General features: G+C 60.0%; 1 protein-coding gene across 4 annotated transcripts in view; it reads left to right on the forward strand.

Moving 5' to 3' along the window:
• Positions 1-12,737, forward strand: part of ANKS1A (ankyrin repeat and sterile alpha motif domain containing 1A) — a 181,234-nt gene extending 168,497 nt beyond the window's left edge. For 3 of the 4 annotated variants that reach the window (XM_047794483.1, XM_047794480.1, XM_047794484.1), the window contains 10 exons: positions 2,234-2,332; positions 3,051-3,203; positions 3,282-3,389; positions 4,237-4,401; positions 5,425-5,550; positions 5,779-5,850; positions 5,994-6,080; positions 6,596-6,733; positions 8,170-8,340; positions 9,135-12,737. In XM_047794483.1, the coding sequence (XP_047650439.1) occupies positions 2,234-2,332; positions 3,051-3,203; positions 3,282-3,389; positions 4,237-4,401; positions 5,425-5,550; positions 5,779-5,850; positions 5,994-6,080; positions 6,596-6,733; positions 8,170-8,340; positions 9,135-9,254 (1,239 nt within the window). In that variant the 3' untranslated portion in view covers positions 9,255-12,737. The remainder of the gene's footprint in view (positions 1-2,233; positions 2,333-3,050; positions 3,204-3,281; positions 3,390-4,236; positions 4,402-5,424; positions 5,551-5,778; positions 5,851-5,993; positions 6,081-6,595; positions 6,734-8,169; positions 8,341-9,134) is intronic. The other variant, XM_047794481.1, reaches the window with a different exon arrangement.
• Positions 12,738-13,631: the final 894 nt, after the last annotated feature.

A 13,631-nucleotide genomic window follows, 5' to 3' on the forward strand; every position in this document is an offset into this window, starting at 1 on the left:
GGCAGCAGTGCTCGTGACAAGCTGCTCCAGCTCACCTCTGACTGGGATGCTCTTGCGATGAGAAATGTGCCATGAGAAGCCATTCCTGCACAGTGCTGCGCCACGGGAGTGCAAACACCTGTCAGACTTCGAACACACACACCCTTTCTCCAAACTCTTTTTTTATCCTTTTTTGAAAAATATTATTTTTAAGTTGAAATATAGTTGACATGCAATATTACATTAGTTTCTGGTATACTACGTAGTGATTTGATGTTTGCATACATTATGGGGTTTTTTGGTTTTTTTTTTTTTTTTTTCTTTTTAGGGCTGCACCACCGCATGTGGAAGTTCCCAGGCTAGGGGTCGAATTGGAGCTGTAGCTGCCGGCCTACAGCACAGCCACAGCAACACAGGGATCTGAGCTGCGTCTGCAACATGGACCACAGCTCACGGCAACACCAGATCCTTAACGCGCCAAGCGAGACCAGGGATCAAACCCGCATCTTCATAGATACTAGTTGGCTTCGTTACCCGTGAGCCACAACTGGGACTCCTGCATACGTTATGAAATGATCACCAAGATAAGTAGCTGCCTGTCCCCATACAAAGTTACTACAATTTTATTGACCTATTCCTTCTACTGTGTATTACACCCCCATGGCTTATTTATTTTGTAACTGGAGGCCTGTTCCTCTTAATCCCCTTCACCTATTTCTCTCCTCAACCAACTGGCAACCACCTGTTTGTTCTCTGTATTATGAGTCTGTCTTCATTTCGCTTTGCTTATTCATTTTGTTTTTTAGATTCCACGTATAAGTGAGATTATGTGGTATTTGGCTATTTCACTTAGCATAATGCCCTCTAGACCCCCATCTACTTTGTCACACATGTCAAGATTTCATTTGTTTTTAGGGCTGATATTCCACACACACACACACGCACACAACACACACACACACATCATATCATTTATTCGTCAGTGCATCAGTTTACATTCCCACCAGCAGTGAATGAGAATTCCTTTTTCTCCACATCCCTGCCAACATTTAGTCTTATCTTTTTTTTTTTTTTTTGGCCCTACTGGTGGCATGTGGCAATTCCCAGGCCAGGGACGAAACCCGCCCCACATTAGCAACTGAAGCCGCTGCAGTGACAGTACGGATCCTTAACCCCCTGAGCCTCTAGGGAGCTCCCCATACTGTTCTGACTACTGTAGCTTTTGTAGAATCATCTGAAGTCAGGGAGTGTGATATTGCCAGCTCTGTTCTTTCTGGAGAATTGGTTTGGCAGCAGTCTGTCTTGATAGCCGCCCTAGAAGAATACATATGCAGGGGGATTTGTGCAGCATTCTTTGTAAAAGCAGACACTGGAAACAGTCATCCTTGAACAGGGACCTGGTTTAATCATTTACAGCACGTCCATAACTCAGATGGTTATGCAGCTTTAAAAGGAGAAAGGTCTCCACACACTGATGCGCAACCATCTGCTATACAGACTAAGTAAAATGAAGGTGTTGAAGTGTGTACTAGAATCATATTTGTGTGAAAATGAAGTGTGCACATGTGTGTAGGTGCCCAGCCAGGCTCTGGCCAGGACATCCAGGGAAGTGGTAACAGGTGCCCTTGGTGGGGGGCACTGTGGCTGAGGGACAGGGCAGAACCCCTGACTTTGTGTATCACAATCCAGAAAACCCATCTCATGAGACCACTGTGAGTAATGAAAGACATCGCGCTAGGGCTTCGGAGTCAGATCTGTGTCAGTGTCTGACCCCCTGTGCCTCAGTCTCCTGATGTGTAATTCCGATGAACCCAACACACATGGACGTGGGCAGCAAGTGGGACAGTGCCCAGGAAAGGTCTCGAGACTGTCACGCAGCGAGTAGGCGGCAGACACCAGCCATCCTCACCATCACCGCCATGCTTGCTGCCCACGCGGGCTCAGCCCTGGCTCGCCCTCCACTCCTGGGCAGGTTCCTACTCTGAGACTCATCTCCACCTTGGAGCGAGGCAGGTTCCTGGGTGCCCGCCTAAGGAGGCTCTTACAGCCTTAATCACACAGCCACGTCTGCGAGGAGTCTGGGGACTCGGCCTCCTGTCCTCCACTGTGGGTGGTCATGGAACCTGCTCCCCAGGAAGACACACCCAGCCCACCAGGGAACCTCTGGAGGAGGGGTGGCGGCCTGGGCGGATGAGTGTCCTGCTTGCACGGGTCCTCAGGCAGGAGGCCCTCACATTCTCCTTTCTGCTCCCAGGGGTCTAACGTGATGGAAGAGCAAGACCTGCGGGAAATTGGCATCACTGACCCCCAGCACCGGCGGAAGCTGCTGCAGGCTGCGCGGTCCCTGCCCAAGGTAACCACCCATAGTTCTGCACCCACAGCCTTTGCTAGGGCCACCTCCCCAAGGCCCCCTGGACCCAGAGCAGAGAAGGGGCATGGCTCTGGGCGTGCAGATCACCGTGGGGTGTCTCCCCCTCACCCTGGGGGCCCCAGTGGGGAGCACAGGGTCCTATTCACTTCTCTGCCAAGTCCTGAGGTCACAGAGAGCCAACAGAGCACTGGGGATAGTGAGGACCTCACCTGCCTCAGGAACCAGCTTCAGGCCTCTACCCAGCACAGAGCCTGGTGCCCACAGGCTTGGCCTGTCACCTGTGCCGAGCCCCAGCCAGGCCCTCCCTAGGAGGCCGGGGGCCCCCGGGGCAGCAGAGGAGGCCGTGGTTCCTGGGGGAGCTGTGGTTGGTGGCCCTGTGCCTCTGCTCAGCTCTGCGGCCCCGAGTGCCCCGTGCCATCCTCTTGTCAGAGCTCAGTGAGGCCTCCTTCACACCCTCCCCCCGCCTGGCCTACCTGATGGGGCGCCTTCCCAGCCTGGGGTGGAGGTGGAGGCGAGACCAGAGCCAAGAGAGGGAGGGAGAGAGGACTGTGTGAGGGGAACGGCTCAGGGTGTTCGGGCCCCACACCTACCCCCGCCTCAGCCTCTGCTCTGGCCCCTGCAGGGTGCATCTCCCTGGTCCCCAGGGTGCTTGTCCCCTCAGGGAGAGTCATCAGTCCTGCCTCTTCTCCTCACCCCACAGGTGAAGGCTCTGGGCTATGATGGGAGCAGCCCCCCCTCAGTGCCCTCCTGGCTAGACTCCCTGGGGCTGCAGGACTATGTCCACTCCTTCCTGGCCAGTGGCTACAGCTCCATCGACACTGTGAAGAACCTCTGGGAGCTCGAGCTTGTCAACGTGAGTACCGCTCACCCCGGCCCAGCCCACGGGGCTGGGGGCCCAGTCGCCCTAACCCCCCCCCCTCCCCTTGCCCAGGTCCTCAAGGTCCACCTGCTTGGCCATCGCAAGCGGATCATCGCCTCCCTGGCAGACAGGCCCTATGAGGAGCCGCCCCAGAAGCCCCCACGGTTCTCCCAGCTGAGGGTGAGTCGGGCAGGTGGAAAGGGGTGTGTGTGCTTTGTGGTGTTAGGAGCCTAGGAGCTTCTCCCAGGGCTTCTTCAGAGATAGCCATCCCGCCTCACCGTGTTGGGGCCAAGTCTGTCCTTTGGGCCAGGTTGAGAGAGGAACCGGGGCGCAGGGGCGGTGGGCAGAGGTGGTTATTGATCACATGCTTCCCATCAGCCTGGAGAAGCTCGAGATGGCCTGTAAGAAAGTGTAAATGTTAGCAAGTCAAATATTGGGAAAAGCAGGAAGACAAATACCTGAATCCCAAACGGCTAGGGCCACGTCTGAGTGTCATGTTCAGCTGTGCCCGGGACAAGGGGCAGGCAGAGCTGGGAGGAGACCCCCTTGGGCCAGAGACAAAGCCTGGAACACAGGACACCCACCCCCCCCCGACCCCACCCCAAGTCTTCTGAAGAGAAATCCTTGTGATTTTCAAAACCTCACAGATGCTTTGTTGCTCAAGCCAGGTCACCTCTGACTGAAAGGGGTTAGACGGGGATCCCGTGGTGCTGCCAGTGGGCGGGGATGTGCCTGGGCTCCAGGCCCTTAGAGCAGCCTCAGAGCAGACGTTACTGGCCCTGCTGGTTCTGAGACACAGACGTGGAAGCCAAAGAACCTGCTTCATACTCTGAGTCACTTTGGTAGCTGGAGAGCGCTTCCCAGGTCTCCAGTCGGCCCTCTTGGCTGAGGCCCAGGCCCCACGGGGTGTGCTCACCCTTCAGGACCCGGTGTCAGGGCTTCGGGCTGCAGAGGCCGCCGCATCTCCCCTGGGCTCCCCTGTGCGGCCCCCCGCACTGACTGCCTCTCCCCGGCTCTCTCCCCGCAGTGCCAAGACCTGCTCTCACAGACATCCTCACCCCTGAGCCAGAACGACTCCTGCACCGCGAGGTCGGCTGACCTGCTGCTGCCCCCTGGGGACACAGGCAGGAGGCGGCATGACAGCCTCCACGAGCCTGTGGTGCCCGCTCGGGCGGAACGCTTCCGGATCCAGGTGGGCAAAGGTCCCCGGCTTCGTCTCGGCGGGAAGGGGCTCCCGGACACCCCCGCTGGCCCTGGGCCCCACACTGCTGTGCTGGCGTCGGGGCGGGAGACCCGGCCTCCTCCCCGCCCCCCACGGCCTGTGTCCCGGCTGCGGCTCCATGACCCCCTGCAGCTGTCACTGCTGAGGCCTCCCCTGGGTCCCCGCCTCAGAAGTGCAGCCCCACCCTCTCCTCTTTGACCACAGCCGCTTCGCCCAGCCCCGCAGGCCGCCAGCCTCTCCCCCTCCGGCCCCTTCTCAGCCTGGTCCCCAGCTGGACCGTCTCCCCCTCCTCAGCTCCCTCCTGCTGCCCCACAGCCCCCATATCTCCTGCCTGTCTTCTCTGCAGCCACAGCCCCTGCTGCTCGGGGCACTGCCTTCGGGCTCCCACCTCTTTTCAGCACTTCCCATCCTCCCTCCTGGCCTCATGCAGGCTTTGTCTCTCTCGTCCCCATCCTGGTCCATTAGATACAGACTGGGGGTGCCCCTCACCCCCTTGGGGTGAGGCATAGCCTGGCTCCCTTTCCTCTCAGGACTCTCTCTCTCCGTTCTGGCCTCTGGAAATTCCCCTCTCTTTCTGCAAGTATGGCTGTGAATTTGACACGTTGTCCAGCACTTGTAGCTGCTCTGTATCGAGAGGTCTTGCATGTTGTAAGGAACGGTCAGAAGCATCTCCTGATTTTTCCCTCCTCCCCATTCCTTCCACCAGCGCCCTAGTTCCGGACCCATCATCTCACACCTGGCCCGCAGTGGCCTCGCCCCCCCACACACCCCAGCTTCTGCCATGAGGACCCCCTCAAGTGCAACCTGGCCATGGCTACTCCCCGACGCCCCCCCACCAGGATCAGATCCAGATTCAGACACCACAGAGCCCTCCCCACCAAGCCAGCTTTTCTCTGGCATAGATGGGCCTCTGCCCCAGAGCTTCTGAACGTCCTGCGTGTCACCAGCCCTCAGGCTCCTAAGAGCTGACCCATGACCTCTCGTGTTCTGCAGGAAGAGCATCGAGAGGCCAAGCTGACCCTGCGGCCCCCCAGCCTGGCCGCCCCCTATGCCCCTGTGCAGAGTTGGCAACACCAGCCGGAGAAACTCATCTTTGAGTCCTGCGGTTATGAAGCCAACGTGAGTAGCTCTGCCCTCCCAGCCTGGCCAGTCTGCTATGTGTGCCCCGCTGCCCAGGCCCAGTGCCCGCAGCTGCTGTTCCCATCTCCTCAGCCGCTCCCGGCAGCTGGGGGAAGGGGGCCTCCTGGCCAGGATGGAGGGAGGGAACCACCTGACCGTGGGCCCAGGTTGGCTGGGTGGCCCCTGTGTAATCACACAGGACTTCTCAGCCACTGCTCTCTCCCTCAGTACCTGGGGTCCATGTTGATCAAAGATCTGCGAGGGACGGAATCCACGCAAGACGCCTGTGCCAAGATGCGGGTAGGTTATGGCGTGGGGTGGTTTAGTGGGGCCCGGCCGGGGCGGAAGGCAGCATGTGAGGGCCCTGCCCCAGTATGAAGGCAGGGAGGCTGGGGCTTAGCCCCCAGCAGGGGCACTCATGGGCCTCCCCTCGTTTCCTGCAGAAATCCACGGAGCACATGAAGAAGGTCCCCACCATCATCCTGTCCATCACGTACAAAGGGGTCAAGTTCATCGATGCCTCCAACAAGGTGTGCTTCCCACAGGCACTGCTGCGAGGGCCGTCCCGTCCCCATCCCTCACCCCACCAGCTGGGTGTCCTCCCTAGTGTCCCCAGCCCAGCTGCTTGTCTCTCACGCACTCATAAATCTTGCTTTTGGGACCCTGCCCGAATGATGGCTTATCTTCCTCAGCGTGGGCTCCGCTGGCTTTTAAGGCTCTGTGATGCGCTTAGTAAGCAAAGGAGGTTCCCAGGCTCTGAGCTTGCCCCCCGCCCCCCCACCCCCACCCCACCGCCGCCGAGGGCAGAAGGGGCTGGAGAGCTGGTGGTTGGATTTGAACATTTTGCTCAGTTGTCTGGTCAAGGGTGGCGACCCCAAACCTAAATCAGACAAGGTTAGATACCCCCACCCCCACCCAAAAGAGATGAGATGAGGAAGTGGCTCATTTGGCTAAGGCCCTCAGCTGGGACAAAAAGGTGGTGACAGTGAAGGGGCTGGGCGTGCCTTCGGGGAGTCAGAGAATTCCAGAGCCTGCTTTCTCCCAGAATGTCATCGCAGAGCACGAGATCCGGAACATTTCCTGTGCGGCCCAGGACCCAGAGGACCTCTGTACCTTTGCCTACATCACCAAGGACCTGCAGACCAGCCACCACTATTGCCATGTTTTCAGCACCGTGGATGTGGTAGGTGGACCCCATGGCGGGGCACAGCTGGAGAGTTCTTGAGCCAGGACAGCCGCAGTGCAGTGCTGTCCTCATGCCTGGCTGGCACTTAGCAGATGTTTGGTTCGAGAATGAACATCCAGGAGTCCCCGTTGTGGCTCAGTGGAAGCGAATCTGACTAGCATCCATGAGGACACAGGTTCGGTCCCTGGCCTCCCTCAGTGGGTTAAGGATCTGGTGTTGCTGTGAGCTGTGGTATAGGTCACAGATGCAACTCCATTGCGACCCTCTAGCCTGGGAACCGCCATATGCCGCAGGTGTGGCCCTAAAAAAAAAAACAGAAAGAATGAACATCCAGCCCCACCTGCTTTGTATGACACTGAGACTAAAGCTCAGCCAGGACAGTGGCTTGTCCAGGGTTCTAGAGAGAGCGGTTTTCCTGCTTCTGGCTGGTTGTATGTCCCAACACAGCCAAGGCCTTCATCTCCCTGGGCCGGCTGGCAGCCCTCCAGCTGGGCATCTCCCTGAAAACCCCTCTACCTCCCTCTTGGGGTCGGGGCATTTTCCTCCCCACTGGGCTCTGGCACCTTGGGGCCGAGGAGACCCATCACACGTGCTGCCCCTGGGAGAGTGGCTGCTTCCCTGTCCCCCGGCTCTGGGACCTCAGTGCCCATCTGGGCCTGGCCCCAGCCTCCTGGCCCTGTCCCCTCGGAAGCTGTGTCAGCTTAGAAACTTCACCTCCCAGCCCCTCACCCGCACGGGGGAGACAGGACGTAACCGGCTTCACGCGGTTGTGTGGAAGATGAAGTGAGCAAATGCAGCCAGAACTCACCCTTCCCACATCAGTCAGTTCTCCCAAAATGCAGGTTGCACGTGGTCTTTGAGGTCACCGCGCTCTGTGAAACCACATGGGAGCCGCCAGCACTCCTGGGATGCTGAGGCCAGGGCACGACCCTTGGAAACCTAGTAAAAGCACGGGCACATTTGATTCCTGTCACGTGGTTAAGGAATACGTAACTAGCACAGTGCATGGGCCACTCCGGCCCAGGGAGCCCCCATGTACCAGGGGGGAGAGAGAGGGGCCGCATGGGCAGAGTGGCCAGAGCCAGTGGCCCTCGGAAGGGCTGCCGCCTCATCATTACCATCGGGCGGTGGGTCCGTGGCAGGTGGAGCTTCCAGGGGCGGGTGGCACGTTTTCTCACCTGTTCCCAGGTGACCACGGTCGCTGGGCAGTGGTCACGTTTGGCTGGTGTTTCCAGGGAGATCATGCAGAGGAAACACAAGACACGGGTTTTGTTCAGACTTTTCCCTAACGTATCAGTTGCCTCGGGACCAGCTTTCACTCTCAAAGCAAGTGTCCAGCGGATGGACGGCTCTCCCCATCGCCTGTGCCCCGGGCGTGAGGCCAGAGCAGCCCTGCCAGCCTGTCCCTCACGTCAAGCTCTCTTTCCTCCCAGAACCTGACCTATGAGATCATCCTGACGCTGGGGCAGGCGTTCGAGGTGGCCTATCAGCTGGCCCTGCAGGCCCAGAAGTCCAGGCCGGTGGGGGTTTCTGGCACTGAGATGATCGAGACAAAATCTTCCAAACCGGTGCCCAAGCCCCGGGTCGGCACCAGGAAGTCAGCAGTACGTGGGGCCGGCGGGTGGGGGGCCTCCTCCCCTGCAGACGGCGGGCAGCCGCTGCCCTGGCTTCGTGCCCTCGCCCTGCAGGGCTGCAGATCACGGCCCCCAGGCGAGCCCGTGACGTGGCTTGTGTCTGTGTCTGCTTTGCTCTGCACCCCAGGTGCTGCCGCCCCCCGACAGTCGCTGTTGTCACTGTCACACCTGCACCACCCACCGTCCCTACCTACCGCTGCCGTCTGTTAGTCCTGGAGTCAAGGTCTTTGCACCCCTGCTGTCTGTGTGTCGGTCTCCCCGGCGTGACTGAGAGCTCGCTCTGGTGCCCCCGACCTGTGTGACCGTCCTTCTGGAGCTGCCCTCCGCCATCCCTGTCTGTGCTTTTGCCCTGTGTTTCCCACCTGTGTGTCCTCCTCTCGCCAACAATCGGGGTGACGCTGGGGCCTTGCCCAGGGCGGGCTCTGCGGTCCCACAGGAGGGACCGGGGTTTAGAGACTTCAGACCCTTTATCCCCTTTCTGCCTCGGTGCGCAGCTCTGGGGCTCAGAGCACGATGCTCAGGCAGGGCAGGCTCCCTGAACTGAGCAGCGCCGAGGAGAAGTTGCCCCGGAGAGGCCAGAGGTGGCCTTCCCATGATGCTCCAGGGAGGGTGGCCCTGGGGCCACCCCACTCGGGGAGTTGGCCCTTTGGCCGAGAAGAGCTGGGCTGCCCCTCACAGGAAACGGATGCCAGCACGGCCCGGGGAGGGGGCGCCAGGCCCAGGGCAGCACTCCCTCCCTGACGCTCCCCCCTCTTCCTCGGCAGCTGGACCCACCCGACATGGACGCGGATGCCCAGTCCCACGCCAGCGTCTCCTGGGTGGTGGACCCCAAGCCAGACCCTAAGCGGAGCCTCAGCACCAAGTATGAGACCACTATCTTCTAAGCACCCGCCCCGTCTCCACTAGTCCCACGTGCCTTGCCGTCCAGTCTCTCTGCTGTTCTCAACTCTCCTTCCCGCTGCTGGTGCCAGGCGTCCCCGCGGGGACCTCTCCTCCCGGCAGCAGCTGTAGACACTGCACACTCAGCTCACACCTAACACCATGGACACTGTGATTCCCCCCGGGCCAGGAAAGCTTGCAGGGGGGGGCGAGGTGCCTTTGAGGTGGGCGTCAGGAGGGCTCAGAAGGCGGGCGCTGTGGACCCTGGCGGGGGGCGGGCAGTATCTAGCAGCGGCCGCTCCCTCGGATCGGGCCCTCCTCTCCCGTCTTCTGGGCCGAGCCCTGGCGGGGTCATTGCCGAGAGCTACCTGCCTGCACCTTCCTGACACAACCAACCACTGTGACCACCTGGGCCCAGAGCACCCCCCCGCACTCGGCTCGCAGCTGCTGCAGCCCTGCCCCTCCTGCTCTAAGGTGCTGGCCTCCCCCAGAGCCCTGCACTCAGCCATGTGGCTTGACCAGGGTCAGACTGCTTTCTGGGAGGGTCAACAGTCTGCGCCAGGCCCGGGGCACACGCCCGACCTCACAGCCTGGGGCTTTGAGCACCTGAACACCCCAGGCTGCTCCCCTCAGCAGGTGCTTGGGCCTGACGGGTCTCCCTCTGTCACGACTGGCACGGCTCCTCGTGTCTCCGCTGGTGAGTTGCAGGCAGCCTCTGGAGTCTGGCTCACGGAAGAGGAAGGCCTTCCTTCGGGCCCAGCAAGGGGGAGGCTGGTGCCTGCGCACAGGGTGCCCCTTCTGCCCTCACAGAACGGGCACCTGGGCCAGCAATGTCCCTTGTCCTCCAGGGGACTCCCGACCCTTGTCCACAGGGCGGAGATCAGAGACAGTCAGCCGGCCTCCGGTCCCTTCCCGATCCACCTCCCTTGGCCTCCATCCTCTGCCAAGGGAGGCTTGTCCGTCACCTCAGAGCAGTTCAGCGGTTGGGGGGGGCGTGGAGCTGAGCGTGGAGGAGGCGCTACCGTCCCCAGCGGGGGCGGCCAGCTCAGGCCCTGCGTTGTGGTGCACAGGACAGCCAGCACGTCATAGCAGTCCCTGAGCGGTGAAGCCCAAGTTGACAAGCCAGGGTGGGGCCTTCCGCCTGTCCCTGTGCTTCCCCAGCAGACGCACTGAGCCACACAGGGGGCTTGGGGGAGGCCGTGAGGGACCTTCTGTTCTGCTTCTGTGTTTCCTTTCCGTTTCCTCGACCTCGTGCGGTCCCTTTGGTTAACCCTTTCCTCCCCCCGTTGTGTTTGCTTCTGCCAAGCTGAGCCACTGAGGAACCAACTGTCCTGCAGACACAGACTCGGGGAGCACAGGCTCCCCCGCCACCGCCACCGTCTCACCTGCAGCTTTGAAGACCCAGGCCCGCCTCTGCCTGCAGGACCTCCTCTCGGCCGCGTGGCCAGAACCCGCCACCGCCAGGCCTCGCAGAGGGAGCCCTGCCCTGGTTGTGGAGAAGTGCTCCAGGCCTCTAGCAGATGAGACTGGGACTCTTGAGGGCCAAGAAGTGACTTGTCCAGAAAACATTTTTTAACAGAATCCTTTTTATAATGTAAACTTTTAACACTTGGCTCAAACCTCTAGGTTAAACTGCCCATCTTTAGACAATGGCCAAAGGACAGCAGACCTGAGGCCAGCCTGGCCAGCCCTCTGTCCTCAGGCTGGGGCCTCGGCCTGGGCCGGCAGCTCTGAAGGGAAAGCGGGGGAACAACTAGGGGGTTAGAATCAGCTTTTCAGACCCAACCAAGTTAGAGGCTGTGCCTCATGACCTGCACGGCCTCTCGTCCCCGGCCAGACTGCACACGGCTCTGCAGTGAGAACACAGCCAAGAGGCACCAGACCCAGAGGGGTGCTCAGAGCTCTGCCCGGGGCTGCTTGGCCCCCAGGCTCTCTGGTGGCCTGAGACGGAGTGGAGGCAGACAGGAGAAGCAGCAGCTTTGTCTGGGGCATTAACGGGTAGGGCAGCTGAGACTGCCACCTGCCATCAGGGCTCGTGATTAGGACTCAGCTTTGATTCTCTGAGTTGTTGCTTTGACTGTTGCCCTTTCAGCCGCTGGGCTCCTCCCTGGCTCCACGTGCAGAGGTTTGGTTCACCCCGTGCGGCCCTCAGGGCACGCTGTCAAGTGCTGGGCACACTGCCACGTGCGCCCTGCTGGCTGCTCCGCCTGGTGGCTTTGGTGGTGGGGCTCCTCCTGGAGGCGGTAGACTGGGGGCTCCTTGCTCCTGTGCGGTGGAGCCAGGGCACATGCTCCTCCAGCTCCTTCCAGAGAGGAGCTGTCCCCCCTCGGGCCCCGAGCAGACCCTGCTCTGCCGCACAACTCGGTCTGGGCCCGGGACCCGCAGCACTTCTCTCCCCCAGCGCGGGCATGTGACCTGCAGGGAGTGCCTTGCTGGCCCGAGGCTGGCCCTGTGGCTTCCTCTCTGCCGAGTCGTCCACCCCGCAGGCCCCAGGAGGCACCCTGCCCCTCTCGGTACTAAACAAGGGCCTTCCCACCTGGAAGTCTGACGTCACGTCCGGCTGCTTCCAGGGCGCAGCGGCCTCACTGTGCAGTGTTCAGCCCTCTTCCCTCCAGGCTGCACGAGGAACCTGGCAGGGTGGGCAGGGGCTGCCGCTGCAGTGCTGCGCCCCCGCCCCCCGGGGAAGGCCACTCCCCCCCAGGTCAGCCTCTCTCGCTGGGTGGGCGGTGGGTCTGCAAGGAAAACTAGACACTACGATGAGTTCCTCACCTGTCTTCTCGTTCTTAGGTCGTAGGCAGCTGTCTCCTGCCCCGAGGCTGCTGTAGCTTCTTTATTTATTCAGGGTGTTTTCGTATCGGAAAGCCAAAGCCAAAGCCGTGGCTAATCTGCTCTGGCTCTGGGTTTGCTTTGAGATTGGTTTATTTCTCAACAGTCAAGAAAGGAGAGGACTTGATGGCTCTTTCTTTTGAACCCTCCAGGACAGGTACTCGCCCTTCCCTAGAGAGAAATATTATAACGTTAAGGACAGGCTTCCAGCGAAGAAGCCCGGCTTCTGCCCGCAGCCGCCCTGAGCAGCCTGCCTGAGGCTGAGCAGACGGGGAGCTTGTGGAGCTTGTTGCTCTGCCCTCGGCCTGGGTGACAGGGCCGGGCCTGCGGAGGGAGTGTCAGACGCCGTTCACAAAGTGTCGTTGCTAACGGTGTGGCACTGGGACTTGGTTGTAATAAAATGTTATTTAATCTTTGTCTCTGTATTTTGATACTTGAATGACTCCCCTTTTATTTTGCTGTACATAGAATTGTTCATCTGTCTTTGTCTGAATTACAAACCTCTTGTGGTACCAAACATGACCGACCTGTGCAACAAGATAGACTGACCTCACTACACGAGAGTGTAAATATTCCTGGGCTTTCAGCTTTGGTTTTGTTATTTTCGTAACTGTACAACTTAGAACAGACTGAATTAATAAATGAGAAGCGACATGAAACCAGCCTCACTTTGTGGAATCTGAATTGGAAGGTTTCTGGATGTCTTTCCAGGGGGAGCGCGGGTGGGTCAGCGCCGGCCCCAGGACTGGGAGGCGTGGGAGAGCCGCTCGGGTGGGCAGGCTTGCACGGGAAGGCCAGGCAGCGCCAGTCCTGCTCGGTGCCAGGCCCGCGGCTCCCTCCGCTCCTTAGCAACAGCGGGTCTGAGCAGCAGCAGGGCCGCAGCCTGGCCTGGTCTCGCGCAGAGAACGTCGCTGCCCAAGGCATGTGGGGATTGGAGCTGCGGAAGCACAGTCTCCCTTCAGGAACTCGGTTTGATTGTGGAGGCTGAGTTTTAGCACAACCAGCTCCGGGCCCAAAGCCATGCCGCCGCGGGGCAGGGAAGGAAGGAAGGGGTGGTGCCTGGTTGCCATCCAGGAGGCGGGTCGGAAAGGTACCAGCAACACTCCTAACCCCTTCACTGGTGAGGGCCTGGGTGCCGAACCCTGCTGGTGGCTTTACCGGCCACCATCCCCACAGCCTCACCCCTTTCTGGCATTGTCCATAGCGAAGGTCAAAGCCCCACCCAGGGGCCAGCTGGAGAGGACCTTAGAAACCATCCTGCTGGGGGCGGGGGGGGGGTCACGATGTCCTCCCCGGCCTGGCCCCTGCCTACTTCAGCCTGAGCAGCCGAGCACCAAACACCCTTACTCGTGAATTTCCATGAAATATTCCATTTGCCAAAGGGCTTTACAGGAAAGCACTGATCTCCCCCAATACCCGACTGCTTTTATGGAGAAAACAAGGCCCAGAACAGGGACAAGGTTTTCTTAGGCAGATAACAGCAGAAAGAGAAGCAAAACCCAAGCTTCTGCCGTGAAGGCTCCTGAGGCCAGACGGCACCGCCACGGGGACACAGA

This window comes from Phacochoerus africanus, chromosome 9 (assembly GCF_016906955.1).
Source record: "Phacochoerus africanus isolate WHEZ1 chromosome 9, ROS_Pafr_v1, whole genome shotgun sequence".
Classification (NCBI taxonomy): domain Eukaryota; kingdom Metazoa; phylum Chordata; class Mammalia; order Artiodactyla; family Suidae; genus Phacochoerus; species Phacochoerus africanus.